This window comes from Carlito syrichta, unplaced genomic scaffold (assembly GCF_000164805.1).
Source record: "Carlito syrichta isolate Samal-C Ts95f unplaced genomic scaffold, Tarsius_syrichta-2.0.1 Scaffold308114, whole genome shotgun sequence".
NCBI lineage: Eukaryota > Metazoa > Chordata > Mammalia > Primates > Tarsiidae > Carlito > Carlito syrichta.
In genome coordinates this window covers 905,914-928,380 of record NW_007252210.1, presented here as the reverse complement: position 1 = coordinate 928,380, position 22,467 = coordinate 905,914, and the positions used below count along the sequence as shown (strand labels likewise).

General features: G+C 37.0%; 1 protein-coding gene across 1 annotated transcript in view; it reads left to right on the top strand.

Annotated features, from left to right (window-relative positions):
- Window positions 1–22,467, top strand: part of SYNE1 (spectrin repeat containing nuclear envelope protein 1) — a 391,665-nt gene that overhangs the window by 278,408 nt on the left and 90,790 nt on the right. Inside the window, exons 107-117 of the mRNA XM_021716025.1 lie at window positions 1,030–1,179; window positions 2,039–2,215; window positions 2,758–2,913; window positions 8,151–8,306; window positions 10,216–10,386; window positions 13,262–13,395; window positions 13,800–14,004; window positions 16,494–16,676; window positions 17,268–17,414; window positions 20,205–20,359; window positions 21,199–21,346. Coding sequence (XP_021571700.1) covers window positions 1,030–1,179; window positions 2,039–2,215; window positions 2,758–2,913; window positions 8,151–8,306; window positions 10,216–10,386; window positions 13,262–13,395; window positions 13,800–14,004; window positions 16,494–16,676; window positions 17,268–17,414; window positions 20,205–20,359; window positions 21,199–21,346 — 1,782 coding nt within the window. The remainder of the gene's footprint in view (window positions 1–1,029; window positions 1,180–2,038; window positions 2,216–2,757; window positions 2,914–8,150; window positions 8,307–10,215; window positions 10,387–13,261; window positions 13,396–13,799; window positions 14,005–16,493; window positions 16,677–17,267; window positions 17,415–20,204; window positions 20,360–21,198; window positions 21,347–22,467) is intronic.

Sequence of the window (22,467 nt, the reverse complement as noted above, 5' to 3'; positions counted from 1 at the left end):
AAAGCCCTACTCAGTTGGTGTTTCTACCAAGGGCTTCTTTAGTGTATGTGTCTGTGTGTGCACACGTGTGTGCATGTGTTGGGATTTTTGTCTGGCTTTGTTTAAACTCTTCTTATGGGTAAAATGTGAGCAATGACAGCTCCCTCATAAAGTGAGTAGGTATGAAGATGTATAGCATAGTATATGTAAGAGATCTATTATCTTATGTACAGGAAAGTAACTGGTAGTCACTGGATGTAAATATTCCTCTTATCCAGAAATACACCAACCTCTCCTGAAATCCCAGAACATTTCATCTTTCTTTTTGACTTTCACCACTGTGTATCAGTGATAGCCGTGTTTTGTGTATATGCCTAATCTGTCTAACCAGCAGCAATACATTTTTAGAGGGCAGGAACCATTCCATAGTCATCTCTCTATCTTTCAGCACCACCTAGAAGCTGATCTGTAAATATTTTAAATGATTGCTTTTGTTCCTCCAAATCATTATAATAAATATATGCATAAACATGTGATATATTAAGTAAGATTCAGAATTCTAAGTACATTTTAGTTGAAAACTGAGGAAATTGGCTATGCTCTTAGGAATAAATAATGGAGTGCCAAAAATTCTAGAAAATGATATTTTGTAGTGTGGTATTTTTCTTTCTTCTTTTAACATTCCTGAGTCATAATACACAGAGATTTTACAAGATAATTAATAAAATACATCTGTTGAATTTTTTGTAGTTCAGTTTTTTTAACTCATAAACTAGCTATAAAATAAGAATACTATTTTCTTCTTGCTGGTGTTTTGTTAATTAGTTAATGTTTGTATAGTGTTTATAGTGTTGGATATCAAGTGAACATAAGATGACTATTATCGTTCAGTGTTTGCCTGATGTTGAACTTCAAGCTTCTAATAGGGTTAGATCAAGGAGTATTGTCCCTCCTGGTACATTTGTAAGAATTAACATAGGGTTTTTAAGTTAACAGAAATGGGATTTGAATTTTAACACTTGGGATTTTCTCTGTCTCTGACTTGGACAGCTCCAGATGGATAAGCTACCTTCCCGACATGCTATTTCTGAAGTCATGAGCTGGATTTCTCTAATGGAAAATGTTATTCAAAAGGATGAAGATAATATAAAAAATTCCATAGGTTACAAGGCAATTCATGAATACCTTCAGAAATACAAGGTAATTAATATTTTTATTATTTTTTCATATTTTTAGATCATTTTATTTGAAATAACTAAATAGCTCTAATTATAATAATCAGGTGTTGCAATGTATGTCTCCTACGCATTGACCAGATAGGCATTCAAGAGCAAGAAAACTGCATCCCTAATTACAGGAATAAGAAAAGTTGTCCAGCACTAGGAACCATTTTGAATAACTTTGTGTTATTTTAAAAAATCATAGAATTCGGATCGGGCATGAGGTGGTTCACAGTTGTAATCCCAGCACATTTGGAGGCCAAAACAGCAGGATTGCTTGAGTCCAGCAATTTGAGATCAACCTGAGCAACATAGTGAGACCTTGTCTCTATTTTAAAAAAATTTTTTAAAAATTAGCTGGACGTGGTGGTGCGTGCCTATAGTCCCAGCTACTCAGGTGACTGAAGCAGAAGGATCTCCTGAGCCCAGAAAGTCAAAGCTGCAATGAGCAATGATTGTGTGACTATACCCCAGCCTGGGTGACAGAGTGAGATCTCAACTCAAAAATAATAATAATAATATTAGAAATCATAAAAATAAATACTATAATTTATAAATATCTTGCAGTGAGGTTATGTAATGTATCTAGTTCTGAATCTTCTACCTAAGTATATGTAAATGTATATCTATGTATGTATGTTTGTATAAATGTATACAAATATATATTCAACTTTTGAAAATAATGAGTCATGTGTTTACACACAAATTGTGCCATTGGACTAAGTAATGGAAGTGACACGTTAATTTTAAGGTTACTTAAGCCTTTCCAACTCCTGGTAAAATAATAAGACATTTAAGTAAAAGCCTGGTTTTATTATCTTCTCTTCTCTCCTTTTTAGGGTTTTAAGATAGACATTAACTGTAAACAGTTGACAGTTGATTTTGTGAACCAGTCTGTGCTACAAATCAGCAGTCAGGATGTCGAAAGTAAACGTAGCGATAAGACTGATTTTGCTGAGCAACTTGGCGCAATGAATAAAAGTTGGCAAATTCTGCAAGGCCTAGTAACTGAGAAGGTAAGCCAGGAGGCCAGCTGCTGTCCATATTTAGGTGAAAACCCCCAAAACAGGCACCCTCTGGAAGAAAAACTCAGTTCACAGGTAGTGTGGCTATACTGGGCATGAGAATGCTTCCAACACTGCCACTGAAGATATGGCTCTAAACTTTCTTTAGTTCTGTTAGTGATTTTCCTCTTATTCACCCTCTACTCTTTGTATATTTCATATTGTTTCAGTTTTTTAAAGATGCCTCTGAGCTTCTTTTGCCTTTTCTTCAAGTTGATTTTAGTCCTTTCTTGCTTACCAATAATAGTCATTGATTCACGTTTCATAAAATTCATTTTTTCAATCATGTATATGGTGGACTTTGTTTTAAAAATTTATAACTTGGAGGAACTCATTGATTCACCCTTTATAAAATTCATTTTTAAAATTATATATATGATGGACTGTGTTTTAAAAATGTCTAACTTGGAGGAACTAGTAGATGGTGTAATTAGGCTGCCAATAATTTGGTTTTAAAATGAAATCGCAAATTTCATTTTATTGTGTTTGTTCAGATCCAGCTGTTGGAAGGCTTATTGGAATCTTGGTTAGAATATGAAAATAATGTACAATGTCTAAAAACTTGGTTTGAAACCCAGGAAAAGAGACTGAAACAACAACACAGAATTGGAGATCAGGCTTCTGTTCAGAACGCATTGAAAGACTGTCAGGTAACTTGTCCAGGTGTCTAACATACACGATTTCTCAATTTTAAGGTGTATGTGGAAGGAGTGAGTTTGTAGGGCCCTGAGATTTGTTAGTGAAACACTTTTAAAAGTTACATTTTATAATAAATGTTTCTGATTATAGAATTTTTTAGAACTTTTAACTCTTAGGGCTTTTCACTTGTTTTTAAAAATTTGAAATTATAAAAATTTTCAAACACACTCAATTAGACAGAAATGCTATGACCCTCATATACTGATCATTAGATTGAATAATTATCAAGATTTTGACATATTTGCCTGAATTCATTCTTTTTTAAAAAAGATTTCATACTAAATATCAAACATCATGTCATTTTATTCCTGCATACTCTACTACACATATTGGAAAAATCGATATTTTCCTATACAATCATAACATTATGACCACAAAAAGATTTACAATAATTCCTAATATTATTTTATGTTCATACCATAATTGTATTTCCTCAATTGGCTTTAAAATGTCTTTTCAGTGAATTTATTTAAAATGAGAATACAAACAGTGTTCAGATGCTACATTTTCTTGTTAGAGCTCTTAAGTCTCTTAAATATTTTTTAATACTACTAACCTCTTCCAGAAACCGTAGACCAGTCACATGTTCAGGATTGGCCTGTGTACTTTCTTAAGATGGCCTTGAACTTGCTCTCCTCTCCTCTGTATTTCCTATACATGAAAGTTGGCACTGGAGGCTTGACTGGGTTCCCGTTCAGCTCTTCTGAGTGAGTGCTTTACAGATGACAGTGCTCCTTCCTATTCTGTCACTTGGGGAAGTAAGCAGAGTGTATTGTCCTATTGTCAGGGAGGAGGATGGAAGGTTCTTGTAGCAGCCATCTTCCAAATGTTTTCCAGTGACTCACAAACTCATAATCTTCCCTTAGGTATACTTGTTTATACAAGGGAAATATGGCTATCACAGTTAATGTTGTAATACAAATTTTTAAAATAATTCACTAATTTGTACTGTCACAAATTAATTATGACTGTTATAGCGTTTCCTAATGCGTTTCCTAAGAACAATTAAAGACGTGACTGTGATGTCATTATACAGAAGAGCTCCCTGCAAACCTTGTTTTTCTTTTCTAGATTTGAAAAAGAAAAAACCTTGGTAATGATCTTCCTTGTAGCCAGCATTTTTTCTGTTTGGGACACATGTTACCAGAGAGCTATTTAATTAAGCACTCAATCTAAGCTTTTTGGTTCAGAAAAGAGAAAACAGAAGCTCCTAGTACTGGCTCCCCAGCTAAGAGATGACCATTTTGGGGCTGCATCAAAATGACAAAGACAAACATCATATACAGAAATATCCTGAAATAATAATAGTTTTTTAAGAAGCTTCTCATCAGAAGATGGGTGTATAAAAATATGAAGACGAAAACCATGCCTCTACTAGTCTCATTGCATTTCTTATTTTTTAGCAGCCAGTGGTAGTTCTAATTTAGACCATAAATTCTAAAATGTACAAATACACAAGAATTTCAAATTTTGACTATTAAAAATAAAAAGAGATACCTTTCTTTAAGTTCCTAAGTTAAGATATTTCCATTAATTTTTAAAGATTATTCTAAGTCTTAGAATTAGCAAGATGGGTGCTTTCTTGTTGTGTAGTTGTGATAAATTTCACTATTGAAAGATTGCAATACAACATTAATATAACTTTGCTTTTCCTTTTTAAAATTATTTTCTCTTCTCCATTTTTTTCTCTCAGTATTTTTTTCTTGTCTTTAATGTACTTTTTCTGCCATTTTCCATTTTGTTTATTTTCCAGTTTATGTCCTCTGTTTAACAGAGAAACACATTGCTAGTTGGAAAATAGAGCAGAAGTGTGGCCACATTTTACTACTTTTTGGACCTAAGTTTTATTCTTGCAGAGAGTCAGGTCAAGCAATGTCAGGAAGGAAAGCTAAAAGTGAGGTTTCAAGAACTCTGTACCAATGCCAATTTATGATTTCAACTAAAAAATCATTTCTTTGAAACAAAAGACAGAATGAAAGTAGCCCAAATCATTATTTGGGGACATTGCATATAAATCACAATAGCCTAACTGGCAGACTCTGTTTGGCTATACCCAAGGCTTAACAAAATTGTCATTTTTGAAAAATTGTCTTTTTGGACCAAAGTGTGAAATTCAAGCCAGTATACTTAAATTTGGTGACTGAATTGAAACTTTATTTTGTTTTAAAAGTCTTGAATATTTTCCCAGTCTCTTAGAGGTGATTTATTAATTTAAACCAACATAAAAACTGATATTTATGAGTTAACCCAAGTTAAAGAGTGATTTATTATAACAAAAATGTTAGGTTTGGCCTTTCCCTTCATTGATCAGAAACAGAATCATCTTTTAATCGTGAGTGAAAGGAAAGGAGAGCACACCTTTATTTTGCACAAAAAAATGTATTTCAGTCCTGTTCCCCATCTGGGTTTGGCTCTTATGCCAACATACATATGCAGGGAATTTTGAGATATGTTTCTAAGTTATGAATCATCCATTTAATATGATTTACTAGAAAAAGTCAGCATCTATAGGAAACTGAGGATAAACTTAATTCCTAATAGTTGAATTTTAGAACCACAATAAAGACATATTGGAAAGATTATTTATGGGTTATTTAATTTCTTGGAGAAATAAAGATAAAAGTTCTTAAATAGTAGTGTTAATTATATTTTCTGTACTGCATAAAGGATTTGTAAACCCAGTAATCACTGTATTCATTCTCCAGTAATTATCAAAGCTGCCAAAATATTGATAAAATTATAAATTGGAAATGAGAAAACAATATGAAAAACAAAAATTATCTCTTTAACCTACTAAATGCATTAATGTTTAATTAATACACCAAGACAAAAATAGCTTCATGATAATTCAGTAGAGAAAATAAATAAATTTGCACTGAAGCATGGCAGATTGCCAAGTGACTGAATATAATACTATCTTACATTTAAAAGCAAGTTTTTGACAGCTTAAAATATAAATACTTCCTATACACTTATCTAATTTTATCCATTTGGGGTAAGCAGAAAATATATTATTGGTCCTATTTTATAAATGAGGTAGAGAGAGATTAAAAGATTGAACCAGGCCAGGCTCAGTAGCTCAACCTGTAAATCCCATTACTTGGGGAGACTGAGGCAAGTGGATTGCCTGAGCCCACAGGTTCGAGACCAGCCTGGGCAACTTGGCGAGACCTCGTCTCTACAATAAATAAAAAAATCAGCTGGGCATGATAGCACATGCCTGTAGTTCTGGCTACTTGGAAGGCTGAGGTAGAAGGATCGCCTAAGCCTAGCAGGTCAACCCTGGGGTGGCTGTGAGTGTGCCACTGCATGCCAGTCTGGGCAACACAGTGGGATTCCAACTCAAAAAACTAAAAAACAAAAAAATTGAACACAGAAAAAAAAATAAAAGAGGCAAAAATAATTTTTAAAGAGGCATAAAATTTGTAATTCATATAACAGAGACTGAACTCCTCATCAACGTTGTATCAACAGCACTACTCATCCCAGGCTTGGCGTGCTGGCTCACACCTGTAATCCCAACACTTTGGGAGGCTAAGGCAGGAGAATTGCTCATGCCTGAATACTAATATTTAAGAACTTTTCTCTTTATTTCTCTAAGAAATTAAATAACCCATAAATAATCCTTCCAATATGTTTTATCGTTCTAAAATTCAACCATTAAGAATTAAGTGTATCCTCAGTTTTCTATAGATGCCGACTTTTTCTAGTGAATCATTAAATGAATGATCCGTTACTTAGAAACATATCTCAAAACTTCCTTGAATATGTGTTTTAGCATAAGAGCCAAACCCAGGATGGGGACCAGAACTGAGCAAGAGTTTTAGACCAACCTGGGAACATAGTGAGACCTCGTCTCTACAAAAAATATGAAAATTAGCCAGGCCTAGTGGAGTGTGACTCCAGTCCAAGCTACTTGGGCAGCTGCAGCAGAAGGATCGCTGGCGTCCAGGAGGTTTGAGGCAGTGCTGAACCAGGATCCTGACACTACACTCCAGCCTGGGTGCCAGAGTGAGACCCTGTCTCAAAAAAACAAAAACAAAACAAACAAAATCAACAGCATTTCTCAATCCTGATATTATTACTTGTATTTGGATCATGAGAGGGGTGCACACACAGTTGAGACATTATGCAAACTTAAACATTTTAAAATTTTCTCCCTTCTAACCTCTTACAAATCTATTTTCAGTTCTGGGAATATGGAAATGGAGCCATGCCTTAGTAAATGGCTTATCATATACCCCCCAGCATGGGATTTATATACCCTCCACAATTTGAGATTCAGCAAATTTGCCTCCAGCATTGAGCTCAGAGTCAGTAGACTCCAAAGGCCTGAGTGCTAATCCCCTTCCAGCCTTCACCAGGCTGGATGACTTAAATACCATGTATTTATTTATAAAATGTTGATAGCAATCTCAGCCTGTTTCCCTGAGCCTCTCAAATATTCAAATGATGTTAAAATGTAGGTTGGGGTTGTGATATATGGTTAATTATAAACTCCAGATCTCTTCCTCGTTTTACTTTTCATTCTTGAACATGTTATACTGACAGTTGTGAATACACATCCCAAAGAAAATGAAGATTTGATTCATGTAAAAAACCTATAACCTTTCAGAATCACATACAATCAGGGTATCTTAGAAAGAAAGAAAGGATAATAGAGATTAGCTTTTCCAATCTTCTGATTTCCCATCTGAATAAACTGAGACCCAGTGGAAATTTCTTACTTACCCAAAGTGACACAGCTTTATGATAGCAGAAATGTGACTAAGTCTCAGATACTGGGGCCCAGAATACCATTCTATCACTTGCTAAAGACTAGGCTATGTAACTTTTTGAGCACTAACACATAGGACTTTAAGAATATAAATCATATTACCATTTCTGACATATATTTCTTTCCTTGTAGCTTCTTGAAATGGTGTCATTTCCTTATCGCGTACATTATCAAATTTTACTTTTTTAAAGTTATGCTAATTTCCCATGTATGAAAAGATGACTTTTTTTTTTTTTTTTTACATTTGAGTGTGAAGAAGTACGCCTGTGAAGACCCTCTTCTTCTGAGAATGATAAGCTTTTTGGATTAGTAAAAGGTTTTTAGGACATGAAACTATAATGGCTCAATTTCAGTGCACCCTAGAGTTCCATAATAGAACAATTTAAAATGACTATTTTTTAAATCTTTCAGGATCTGGAAGATTTGATTAAAGCAAAAGAAAAAGAAGTAGAGAAAATTGAGCAGAATGGACTTGCTTTGATTCAGAACAAGAAAGAAGACGTCTCTGGCATTGTCATGAGCACTCTGCAGGAACTCAGCCAAACCTGGGCGAATTTAGACCACATGGTAATACTGCTCAGGAGAGCAGCTTCAAGACCGTGTTTGCCAGTTCATGTCCAAACTCTGGGTTTTGGTTTTCCTAAAATAACTGAATAAATAATTATCACATCTGTAGAACATCTTTGTCCTCTTAAGTCCACTTCATTGACCTCCTTTTTAATTTTAATTTTTAGAAAGATTATTTATTTAATCATTTATATTACTATTCTTTTTTTTTTTTTTCTTTTTTTGAGTTGGAGTCTCACTCTGTCGCCCAGACTGAAGTGCAGTGGCCGCTCTCAGCCACTGCAACCTTGACCTGCTAGGCTCCGGCGATCCTTCCGCCTCAGCCTTCCAGTACCTGGAACTACAGGCACGCGCTACGATGCCCGGCTAATATTTGATTTTACTGTAGAGATGAGGTCTCGCCAAGTTGCCCAGGTGGGTCTTGAGCCCCCGGGCTCAGGCAATCCACTCACCTCAGCCTCCCAAGGCGCGGGATTACAGGCTGAGCCACCCAGCCCGGCTATTATTCTTAAATAATATTTTGAGCTGTAGTCTCACACTGTCACCCTCACTGGAGTGCAGTGGCACAATCACAGCTCACTGTAGCCTCAATCTCCTAGGCTCAGGGGATCCTTCCACCTCAGCCTCCCGAGTGCCACCATGCCCAGCTCATTTTTTAATTTTTAATTTAATTTTATTTTTGGTAGAGATGAGGTCTTGCTATGTTGCCCAGGCTGGTCTCAAACGCCTGAGCTCAAGCAATTCTCTCAGCCTTGCCTCCCTAAGTACTGGAATTAAAGTTATGAGCCACTGCACTGACCCATTAAACTTTTTTTTTTAAAGTATAGTTTTCTGGTGTTTTGATTTGTTTGTTTTTTTGAGTCAGAGTCTCACTCTGTTGTGCAGGCTGGAGTATCATGGCATGATCATGGCTACTGCAACTCCATCTGCTTGGCTCCAGTGATCCTTCCACTTCAGCCTTCCAAGTAGCTGCAACTATAGGTGTACGCCACTATGACTGGCTAATTTTTTTATTTATTGTAGAGACAAGGTCTTGCCTTGTTGCCTAGGCTGGTCTCAAACTCCTGGGTTCAGGCAGTCCTCTTGCCTCCCAAAGTAATAGGATTACAGGTGTGAGCCACCATGCCTGACCTACTGGTGTTTTTTTGTTTTTTAAATAATAAGCCTTATTATAAACATTACTCTTTTAATAATCTCATCCATTCCGTGGTGACAGGTAATTCTAAAATATCTATCCCCAGCCTGGGGAAAGATATACAAAACAGATATCTTTCTAAGTGATAAAGGCAAAACTAATAACTTTGATAGAGATAAGTACGAGGAAAGACTGTTCTTGGATATTTTGTCTTAAGATATGTGTTGTATGTATGTTTCTGCATGTGCATGCACATGTGAGATACATATAAATGTATAATAGGTAGTTAGATTTCATTTCCTGGGCCCTGACTACCTGAATTCAAGCCAAGAGCTCTCACATTGTAACATGATCTTGAGTAATTTTCATTGGCTCTTAGTGCCTCAATGTCTTCACCTATAAGATGAAAATAATGACTATATCTACCTCACAAGGTTGTCATGAGGATTAAATGAGTTAATGCATTTAAATCTTCCATTAAATACATTTCCTAATCTGTTTTATAACATATTTGACTTATCATCTTAATAGATATATATATCAATCAATCATCTTTTTAAGCATTTTCACTTAGAACTGAGTGTTTAAAAGGCATACGTTTCAAAGTTGCTACGTTTTCCCTTTTATAGCTTTTTTCTTTTTTCAATTTTAGTTTGGTTATGATGCCTGAAACTCTGATGAAGTTCTTAGATGTCAATATTTTTCTATCAGCTGAATACATTTCATCATTCTAAATATTATGTAATGATGAGAAGTGTTTGTCTTTTTCAAAAGGTTGGGCAGTTAAAGATACTGTTGAAGTCGGTGCTTGACCAATGGAGCAATCACAAAGTGGCCTTTGACCAGATAAACAGTTACCTCATGGAGGCCAGATACTCTCTTTCCAGATTCCGTCTACTGACCGGCTCCTTAGAGGCTGTGCAAGTTCAAGTAGACAACCTTCAGGTAAAGAATGAATTTAACACATTCTTGACATTATTTTTAATTTGAGAAAACCAAAAATATTCACAAATAGAAGCATCATCCTGAAACAATACCATATATTGTTTACATTTAATCTTTTTTTTTTTTTTTTGAGTTGGAGTCTCACTCTGTCACCCAGGCTGGAGTGCAGTGGCATGCTCATGGTCATCGCAGCCTCGATCTGCTGGGATCAGGCTATCCTTCCACCTCAGCCTTCCAAGTAGCTGGAACTACAGACGTGAGCTACCATGCCCAGCTAATTTTTTGATTTATTATAGAGATGAGGTCTTCCCAAGTTGCCCAGGCTGATCTCAAATCTCTGGGCTCAGGCAGTCCTCTTGCCTCAGCTTCCCTGAGTGTTGGAATTATAGGCTTGAACCATCGCTCTCGACCACACTTAATCATTTTTAAAATCTTTAAAATTAATGTTATCTTCTTTATTTTTACTTAATCAGAGCTTCCCTATGGGTGTCAGGGTCTAGATTACCTGGTATGTAACCAAATGGTTTTTAAGATCCCATTATATATAAGTATCCACATAAATGTATTTTATAAAATGATTCTGTGTACAAACCAACCTCCTTCCTCCGTTGTCACTGCCTTTTGTCTTCCCTTTCTCTCTTTATCCTGCGTCTCCAAGCATATTCTAAGGGATTAAAAAGAACACAAAGAGAAAAATAGCAAAAGTGGTAAACGTGTAAACCATTAAGTTGCTTTCATTCAGTGTGAGATCAGTGGCCTATCCAGCGTGTCCACGCACTCCTCTCTTCCAGCACTCCCTTGTCGTTGTGTTCATCTCGAATGGCATCCCTGCTGTTTGTCTTCAACACAGCATCCCCTCCTATCTCGGGTCACTGCTCTCAAATTTGCTGCTTCCCTCGATCCCCTGGGCACTGGGCCACTCTCACCTGCCACTGCTTTTTCTTCTTGGCTAAATATCACAGACTATGGGATGGACAGGGCTGACCCTCAGGGGACAGGTCACCAGCAGGTGCCCAGCATGTGCCTTCCGGATATCGAGTCCACCTCCCTGCTTGGTGATCAAAGTTTATATCTTGCCGACTTTGTATGCAGACTTTCTTAAGGAAATGTCTTTTTGAATGAGGTGGGAAGGAGAAACTATGAAATGTATATATGTAATTTTTTTAAATCTTAAATAACTGTTGCAAATCATTAAAACTTATTTTGAGGATGGCAACTTAAAACACATATTTTATAACATTGAATACTTTTTAATTTAATCTGTTTTGTGTTTAACACCTGCAAGAGCTGTCCTAAGACATGAAAGGATGAAGGATCTTTTCCTTGAATATTTTTATTTGAGGAAAATCAGATATTGGTGTTACATAGTACTCGTTTTTGTAGCCTACCTCGAAGTAGGTTTCAAAGCGAAGCCTACTAAGTTTTGTAAGAACGAAGTCTATTACTAAGAAGCTTTACTAAGAACAAAGTCTATTACTTTGGTGAATTTTTCTTCCAGTACCCTCACTGGTCTTTGGTAGTAGACTCTGCTAAACCTGTCTAATAAATATTTTTTGCTTTAAGCAATTTTGAAATATATAATGCATTAATTATAGTCACCATTCTACACAATAAATCACAACCTTACTTCTTCTGTCTAGCTGAACCTATGTACCTTTTGACCAAAGTCTTCCTTTTCCCTACCCACAATCCTTTCCCAGTCTCTGGTAACTATCATTCTACTCTGTACTTCTATAAGTTAGGCTTTTTAAAAGAAAAACTGATAGGCATGTGAAGTGATGATGTTAATTAGCTTAGTTTGTTTATTTCACAATGTAAATGTATGTCAAATCATCACATTGTATCTATAAATACATACAATTATCATCTGTCAATTAAAAATAAAATTAAAAACAGTTATTTGCCAGGAGGAACACCCAGAGATAGAACTTGGAAAAGCTATAATTTGTTAGTCTATTGATCTATCTATTGACTGATTTGTTTATTTATTTACCTTTGTAGAGACAGGGTCTCACTATGTTGCCCAAGCTGGTCTCGAACTCCTGGGCTCAAGCAATCCTCCCACCTTGGCCTCCCAAAGTGCTAGGATTACAGGCATGAGTCACTATGCCCGGCCAATCTGTTAGAGTCTTAATCATCAGAAGTTTGTAAATAAACCACTATTTATTAATTTATGTAATAAAATAGAGATCTAACTTTGACTTTGAGCATCAGAGAGAGCCACATTATAAAGGTAGTATGTTTGCCACTGCCATAGCTTTTGTTAGATAATGAGCACCCTCTGTGAGCTTTTTGGCAGAATCCAGATGCTAAGTACAAGAAGGCTTAATTGCTAAGAATCTCTCTTCACAAAAACAAAATTATAAAAAGAGAAGAAATAAGGGCCAGGTACAGTGGTTCACACCTGTAACCCCAGTACTGTGGGAGACTGAGGTAGGAGAATTGCTTGAGCCTAGGAGTTCAAGACCAGCCTGGGCAACATAGCAAGACCTCGCCTCTACAAAACAAAATTTTTTTTTTAATTAACTGGGTGTGGTGGTGTGTGACTGTAGTCACAGCTACTTTTAAGAGTCTGAGGCAGAAGGATCACCTGAGCCCAGAAAGTCCAGGCTGCAGTGAGCCATGATAGTACTCCAGCCTGCGCAACAGAGTGTGACCCTGACTCCAAAAAAAAAAGGAAAAGAAAAAGAAAAGCAACTAGAGAGAGATAGAAGAAATGACTATCAAAGAAAGCTTCTAAAGCATTTGAGTACAGTCATGCATGTTTTATGTATTTATATGTATGTATTTAAGAAAACATATGTAAATAACTTTTAAACGTGCTTATTAGAATTTAGATTGTGTCATGTCATCTGTGGAACTTTTTCTTTGGCAGACTCTTCAGGATGATCTAGAAAAACAGGAAAATAGCTTACAGAAATTTGACTCTATTACCAACCAACTATTAAAAGAATGCCACCCACCTGTGACAGAAACTCTTACCAATACACTACAGGAAGTCAATATGAGGTATGGAGTATGCTAATTTCACACAGTATTTCTATCACAGCCTTATTATAAATAATGATAGAATTATAACTTTCTGACACATTGAATTTGAGCTTTATAGAGTCTATTCCATTGAAGTTTGGATTTTCGCAAAATGAATTTAAAGTTAAATAATGTAGTGAAGACATTTAGAAAGAATTAATTTAGAAAGAATTAGAACTGCTACATACCCAAAGATTGCCCCTTCTCATTAACTGCCCTTGAAATATTAATCGGAAATGTTGCTTTTTATGATATTAAGTAGAAAGGAGTCATCCTTGTATTATATTCATATTCACTTGAATCAAGATCATGAAAAATAAACTAGTAAATGCCATTTGGTGAGAGGTGGTAATCTGCCCATGAGTGTTGGCTATTGTTTCCAGATGGAATAACTTGCTGGAAGAGATTGCCGAACAGCTGCACTCCAGCAAGGCCCTGCTTCAGCTTTGGCAAAGATACAAGGACTACTCCAAACAGTGTGCTTCCACAGTTCAGCAGCAGGAGGATCGGACCAACGAGCTGTTGAAGGCAGCCACCAACAAGGACATCGCTGATGATGAAGTTGCCACGTGGATTCAAGATTGCAACGTATGTTCAGGAGCTGTCATGTTTTCCTGACGTGCCACTTTTAGACTTCCCAAATTTAAGGACTGGCGTAGCACCAATGTGTGCAATCTTTGGGGATGTCTCTGTATGTGGGACAATTATGCAAAAATAATTGTCTTAGGATCAAAGAGCCTGCCTGATTTTTCAGCCCATAGTTGCATATGTATCAGATTAGGAGATCGCCTCCCATTGCTTCATTTTAAAAGATGAGTTGTTTTCCCATTTTTTTCTAATGGAATAGAATCCATGTGAGAGATTTAGGCCCTCTGTTTTTATTGGCATGGTCAATATAAGATGTGACCATATGGGGAACAGTGTTACAGCTTTTAAAAATCTACTGTTACAGATGTCATTCATTTAGATTTTAATGCTAGAAAATATTTCACTGTGATTTACTGGTATACTTCTTTTTAATAATTCTCTTTTTCACTGCATCTGCCAGTAACCTACTTAAGGTTTTTGGAAACATCTCTTCTCTTGTTTCATCCATTACATGACTCTTCCTATTTGTCCTTATTTGCCTTTACGTCCATGAAGTTGTTACAAGGATCTTTTTATAAACTTTTCCAAATCAGTTTATTAGAATAAACTACATAAAGAAAAATTTGCCGTATTCTAATACTTTTGACTTGAATCATCACTTTCAAGCTAAAGATGAATATTTATAATAAAGGCAATGCAGTGCTTTATGGTTCACGTAGTTTATCCTTATGAGAGCTGTCATTTTCTCTTTTCTCTCCTCTCCTCTCCTCTCTTCTCCTTCCTCTCCTCTCCTCTTTTCTTTTCTTTATTGTATAGATGAGGTCTCGCCAAGTTGCCCAGGCTGGTCTCAAACTTCTGGTCTCAGGCAATCCTCTTGCCTCGGCCTCCCAAAGTGCTGGGATTACAGGCTTGAGCCACCACGCCTGGCTAAATCTGTCATTTTCAGTACTCCTGAATTGAAATACTCCTTGTCTGTCATCTGTGTCAAGGTTAGGGAGCCCTTTGCTTTTCTTTCTCTCACAGTAGTCTATGCATAGGCAAATCAGTCTCTGTAGTCTGTGCTGTGTCTAGGTGGGGCATGGTTACAGGTAGAAGAAGCCGTCACTTGCCAGCTCTTCATAGAGGATAGAAACCAGGATCAGGGAATTCCCATTAGTTTATTTTTTTGAGCATATGAGAAGGTTCCAAATAAAGTGGAGGCAACAGGAGCCTTGGAAAAGAATAGGATGCTGGCTGCTGTCACCATTGTGTTCTCTATCCCACTGAGATGAGAGGGTCATTACAACTACAATACTGTGACTACACACACAGACGATACCACTGACAAACAGATTCCTGATGCAGATAATAATAATCAGTAGAAAAAGGTAAACTATAGCACTGTGTTTTCAAATGGATATTAATTACATAAAGAGGCAGGAAAAACTTGCCAAGATGTTTTCAGTTATTGGCTCATAGATCTTTTGTTGTTGTTGTTCATGTATGTTTTTTACATTTTCCCAGTGTCCTATAATAAACTCATATGACTTTTATTAATAGAAGAGTATTATCTATATCTATGTCTACAAGGTCCAGCAATTAGGATTGTGAACTATCCTAGAAAAAATGCTGCATACCTCATTGCTGAATATCACTACAGTCACCTTCAAAGTATTCCCCTGGGGAATCTATGCACTGACGCCAGTGCTGAATCTACCCATCAAAGCAATTTTGGAACTCTTTTTCTGAAATGGCCCTGTGAGCAGTTGTTGTTTGTTGAGGCCTGACAATTAAGTTTGTGAACTTGCCACCATGCGCTTATGTTGGCAGCACTGTACAAATAACTGTATTGGGACACCCTCCCTACTCACCTGATCTTGGCCCCAATGACTTTTTTCTTTACCCAAAGATAAAGGAAATATTGAAAGGAAGACATTTGATGACATTCAGGACAACAAGGATAATACGACCATAGCTCTGATGGCCATTCTAGAAAAAGAGTTCCAAATTTACTTTGATGGGTTGAGCTAGGTGCTAGCATCAGTGCATAGCTTCTCCGGGGGAGTACTTTAAAGGTGACTATAGTGATATTCAGCAACGAGGTATGGAGCACTTTTTCTAGGATGAGTTCGCGAATTTAATTGTCGGACCTCGTATCTTACTAACTACTGGATCTCTTTATGTGGATCCACAGCAGTCATGTCAGACTCAAGTGTCTACAACTGAGCTCCTGGTGTTTCTTCAAAATCTTCCTGCACTTTCCCTCATCTCATTAAATATTAATTCCATTCTTCTAGTTCATCATGTCAAAAATTCTGGTATCATCCATCATTCTCTTTCTTGTTCACCCTCTGTGTCTGATTCTTCAGCAGGTGAAGGTTATTTGACCTCAGAGGGATCGATAAGAACTGCGTCTTTCTAGATATATGGCCCTTTACCCATTGTGGTTTGCTGAGAAGGAGTGCACTTAACATGTTAGTTTACAACAGGTATGTTTTCACCTTCTGTAGGACCTCCTCAAAGGACTGGGCACAGTGAAGGACTCCCTTTTTGTTCTCGGTGAGCTGGGAGAGCAGCTCAAGCAACAAGTGGATGCCTCAGCCGCATCAGCCATTAAGTCGGATCAACTCTCTCTGACTCAACATTTATGTGCCCTTGAGCAGGCTCTTTGCAAACAGCAGACCGTGTTACAGGTACTGAGCTCATACTCAGAGTGTGCTATAAACTGGGTGGTCTATGGTATCTGGGCATAAGCACAGGAAAAGAATTCTTTATCATAATGTCTCCTTCCAGACTAAAGAATTAAAAAGAAACAAACTTGCAAGTTCCTGTGGAGATGAGGGAAGGTGGGAGTTTTGACCTGTTCTCTACGAAATAATTTTAAAATGGGTTTAGGAGACAAACTCCTGAACCAATGCCAACTTCCATGGTGTGCTCAATTAATGAACCACTCATTGGCTTTAATATGAATATTTATGTTTATATAACTTCAGTTTTTACAAGAATCAGAATATTTTTCAGACCTCTTGTTTGATGATATATTTAAAGGATAACTTTAATTGGTTATTGCCTACTAGTGTATAGAAATAATTCTACTTTTAGGAAAAATTACATAAAGAAAAGAATTTTATTATAGCCTTTTTTAAGGAATGGTATCTTGATAATTGCAATGCAATATAAAAGTATGAAAAATAATTTCAATATCCACTTGCCCTTTCACTAGATTTCATTAAAATACCAATATTTTTCACTAAAATATCAATTTCTTTCATGGAAAAAAAAAGGCTGGAATTCTTGACTATGAAACCTTTGCCAAGAGTTTGGAAGCTCTGGAGATCTGGATAGTGGAAGCTGAAGAAATATTACAAGGACAAGACCCTAGCCACTCGTCTGACCTCTCAACAATCCAGGAAAGGATGGAAGAACTTAAGGTAAGTATGTGTTCAAATCTGACCTGGATCTTGGGTCCACAAATTCTTAAGGAAAACTCAAAATTGATGTAGCCCTACTCTTTCTTCCAAGTTGCCAGCAAGACTCCCCGGCTCTGCCTTCCTGCTCTCCTGTGAGGAGAAAATGGTGTATTGATGATGAGTGTGGGCTGATTTCCCAGCCAGGGCTGGGAGCCCAGCCAGGACCTGTTCTGGGAAGTCACCTCACTCCTTTCTACCCTGAGTTCTTTCCTGTGTCACCTCCCATCTCTGTCTTTAACATCGTTCACTCCTAGTTCCAGTTATCCCAGTCTCTCAGGGAACACCACAGTGGCCTTTCACAGATCTACCTCCAACAAGATATATATCCTCTTCCTCTGGATACCAGAATGATCTTTTTTTTTTTTTTTTTAAGGAAGGATTTTGTCTAGATTGCTTTAACCATTTCTCATTATATACATATATCAATACATTACATTGCACTCTACAAAATGTATACAATCATGATTTGTCAATCAAAACTAATATTAATTTTTTTAAAAAGAAAATTAAGGCCAGGTACAGTAGCTCATGCTATAATCTCATCACTTTAGGAGGCTGAGGTGGGAGGATTACCTGAGCCCAGGAGTTCCAGCCCAGCCTGGGCAACATATGGAAACCTCGTCTCTACACAAAGTAAAAAAATAATAATAATAACTAGGTGTGGTGGCATGTGCCTGTATTCCCAGCTATTTGGGAGGTTCAGGCAGAAAGATCACCTGAGCCCAGCAGTTCCAGACCAGCCTGAGTATCATATGGAGAACTTTTCTCTACAAAAAGTAAAAAAAAAAAAAAAATTAGCCAGTTATGCTGTCGTGTGCCTGTATTCCCAGCTATTTGGGAGGCTCAGGCAGAAGGATCACCTGAGCCCAGGAGGTTGAGGCTACAGTGAGCTATGATAGTGCCACTATACTCCTGTCTAGGGTACAGAGTGAAGCCCCGACTCAAAAAAATAAAAAAATAAAAAGTAAAAAGCAATGTTTTTACTTAATTATGAACTATCTTAAACATTCAATCAAGCAAAAAATAATAATAAAATAGATATGCAAATTTTATCATATTATTTCCCCAGTTAAGCCCCTTGGTGGGTCCCCACTGCTCTTAGAATAAAGACCATGTGACTTTTCAGGGCAGCATAACCCAGTTCCTACCTTTCCTGGGGCCTTATATTGTACCACTGCCCATCTAGCCAATGTCTGAGTGTGTGACGTTTTCTTTCTGGATTCTTTTCTTGTCTCTGCCAACTTCTTCACCAACTAAAAAGAGTAAAGTCCTGGTCATTTTGTTCAATGCCACTCTCTTAGGAAAACCGTCATTGTTTGTGCAGTACCAGGCTGCCCAGGGACAGGCTTTCATAGCACATGACTTTTCTTCCATGCTCTATCATGTCATTTAATTAAGTGGATGTGCGTAGGCGATTACAATCATGCTCTCAATTAGTGAAATAGTATCTCACTCCCTCTAAGTGTCATAGGGAAAAAATCAGGTTGTGTCAGTTTTGTTTAATGCTGATGTCTACCCATAGGAATTTTGCCATCTAATAGTTGTGCTTTGACTTTCATACTTGGGAATCAGCCTTTGCAGGGCATGCAAAGAAAAACACACACACAGAGCCAAAGGTGGCCTGACATTTTCTCCTTCTTTGTGTTTTATTTTGTTTTATTTTTTAATTTCAGGGGATTACAAATGGGTTTTGGTTACATGGATGCATTGCATAGTCGTGAATAAGTCTGGGCTTTAAGTACACCCACCATCCCCACCTGTGCACATTGTCCTCAATAGGTCATTTTCTCCTTCTTGTAGATAGTTTCCTAGATGGAGATAAGAATGCCCATGGGAAATCAGAGCAGACAGCTCTGTCCTGTGCCTGAAGAGAGAGGAGATCTGAAACATAGACTGCTCTTTTGGTTGAATCTCCTCACCTTTGAGCGCTGATGTTCTAAGGCAGTGGGTGGTCAGTTCATAGCTCAAGTGGGACTGAATTCCCTCTAGCAAGAACCCAACAAAGTTCACTTACCAGCCCTACCCCTCACTAGCTAGGTGGTCTTGAGCAATTGACTTTGTTTCTGTGTCTCCCTTTCATCATTTGTAAAAGAGAATCACAGTGGTACTTATAGGATTGTTTTGAGGATAAAATGAGTCATTACTTGTAAACCTCTTAACCCTGCTTGATTCATCACAAGTGTTCAATAAATGTTCACTATCACTGTTATAACTATTATTATTATTGAATAGAAAGAGAGCAGATTAGGATGAATAAAGCAAATAGGGCAAGAAATAAACCTGTTCACTCAGCTTCATAGTTTTCATCCTTTATGGGTTCTACTAAGAATTACATTTAAATAAATAAATCAAGCAAATAAGATAATACGGGCCACCTACAAGCTCCTCAGTAAAGGATAAGGAGTAACTTTAGTAGCGATAGCAACAGCAGCAGTTCAGGGCGCAGAGGAGAGTTAGCTTTTGTCTCTTTGTACCTCTGGAGATTGCAGGTAGGTGGCTGCGAAATGCATAGCAAACCGAAGACCAGCTTCTCCCTGGAATCAGAAGTTCACTGTGCAGTTTGAAAAGGACCTGCTTTCCAGGCAAAGTGAGGTCCAAAGGGAGGCACAGACTTGACCTGTACATAAAACGCTTATATACTCAATCCTGACTTGTACTAGACATCTTTAAAATTAAAAATAAATAAATAAAAGAAAAAGCTCCGCTGTTTTTGGCCATGGTGCTAAACCTGCTTTTAAATCTTGCGTTTAGGGACAGATGTTAAAATTCAGCAGCATGGCCCCAGATTTAGACCGTTTAAATGAACTTGGATATAGATTACCCTTGAATGATAAGGAAATCAAAAGGATGCAAAATCTGAACCGTCATTGGTCACTGATCTCCTCTCAGACTACGGAAAGATTCAGGTAGAGTAAACAAGTGATGTGCTGGTCAGTCCAGTTGTCTCATTTCGCTCTGTGCTGCTATAGCAAAATACCACATACTGGGTAATTTGTGAAGAACAGAAATTTATTTTCTCACAGTTCTGGAGGCCAGGAAGTCTAAGATCAAGGTGCTGACAGGTTTAGTTTTCTGGTGGTGGCTACTTGCTTTCAAGATGGCGACTTCCTGGCTGCATCCTCAAGAGGGAAGGAAAGCCTTACATGGAGGAAGACAGAAGAGCAAGAGTGCTGAATGCTGTATGAATCCTCTTTTATAAGGGCCCTAATCCCATTCACAAGGGAGGAGCCTTTATGGCCTAATCACTTCATAAAGGGCCCGTCTCAGTCGTATAATACTATCACAGTGTCCATTAAGTTTCAACACCTGAACTTTGGAGGGAATACATTCAAACCATAGCACCAATATATTAGTAAAATATAAGTTCATGATTTATGGATACTTATAAATTCTGGTCTTTCCAATAATACTGACAAAATTTGAGCTGAAAGTGGAAAATTCAAATTGTAAAACAGTTTTCCATGTTTAATGTACTAAATTGTGCTTTAATAAGAAAACTCTTAAGTAAGAATATATTAAAGGTGCATGCATAATATTCATCATTTTTTTAAAAAGTAACATCTTAAGCTTTTACTTTAAAAATTTTTTTTTCTTTCTTTTTATAATATTGTACTACCTAACATAAAAGCTTTGTGGTGGGTCCAATTAGAATTGAAAGCAGAAATTATTTAGTCTAGCTTTATATGCTAGAGATATAAGAATAAGCAACAAAATAACCAATATCTCGTGCCCTTTGTTCTCTCAGCAAGTTGCAGTCATTTTTGCTGCAACACCAGACTTTCTTGGAAAAATGTGAAACATGGATGGAATTCCTAATTCAAACAGAACAAAAGTTAGCGGTAGAGATTTCAGGCAATTATCAGCATCTTTTGGAACAGCAGAGAGCACATGAGGTAAGTTATGCCAGTAGATTTTGGGGGAATAAAAATGTTTTAGACCTTTGGAAAATGTTACAAAATGGCATGTGGGAAAATTAAAATCTTATACCTTGCACTGAGTCTCCTCAATGCATACATCACATTTGCCTTCTTTCCTAAGCTTAAGGATTTGATATCTTTAATTACAGAATGTGGCTCAGCTTTCTGAACCATGTTTGATTATAAACCTGTGTTGGGCTTCAGTACTTTGCAATTTATAATGCTAAAATTGTGGTTAGAGGCTACTTACTGGGGGCAAGGGAAGCTGATGGAAAGAGTGTGAATAGCCAGGCAACTTTCAAATTGGGTTAGAGGCTACACTAATATTGCCAAGGCTAATTGCTTAAGAGACTATACTTCAATCAGAAGTTTTGAAAATTGTGTTTGTTTTTTTTAAAAAAAAACCTATATGAATTTTATACTAGGAAATTATCAGATATCTCTAAGTGTACCTCTTTCTTAAATTTTTATTTTATTTTATTTTATTATAGAGGAGTGGTGTACAGGTAAGGATTAACTACACAGGTAGGCTCCATGTAGGTGAAGTTTGGACCTCCAACTGGCCCTCACTTCCCCTGGTTTGGGACCAGATACCCTTTGTGTTGTTACATGCCGCCCTCTCTCCCTCCCATCTTCCCCTGGCAGTGCCCAAGTGTACCTTTGAGTAAACTGTATTATAATTACTTCTCAGGAAACACACAGAGAGAACTATATACCAAAAGGCAAATAATTTGCCAACGTTTAGTTCTTGTGTTGCCATTTACTGGTGTAACTAAGTTGTCCCGTGTATTTATGAAATACATATATACTCATGGAAAGATGGGTCTTACCTAAGAGTAGAGAAAAACTTAATTTAGAGCTTAAAAGAGAATGGAATTAATTTTAAAGCACTTTGCTGAAATGTTAAAAATAGAGAATTTAAAGATCTATAAGATATTTTAAAAAGCTGGTTTTATTAAGTTGGCAGATGGTGAAATAAAAGACAATGGAACAAAACTACAGTGAGATGCCATTTCACACCCACTAGGATGGCTACAATGAAAAAGATAATAAGTGTTGGTGAGGGTGTAGAGAAATTGGAGTGCTGCTGAGGGGAC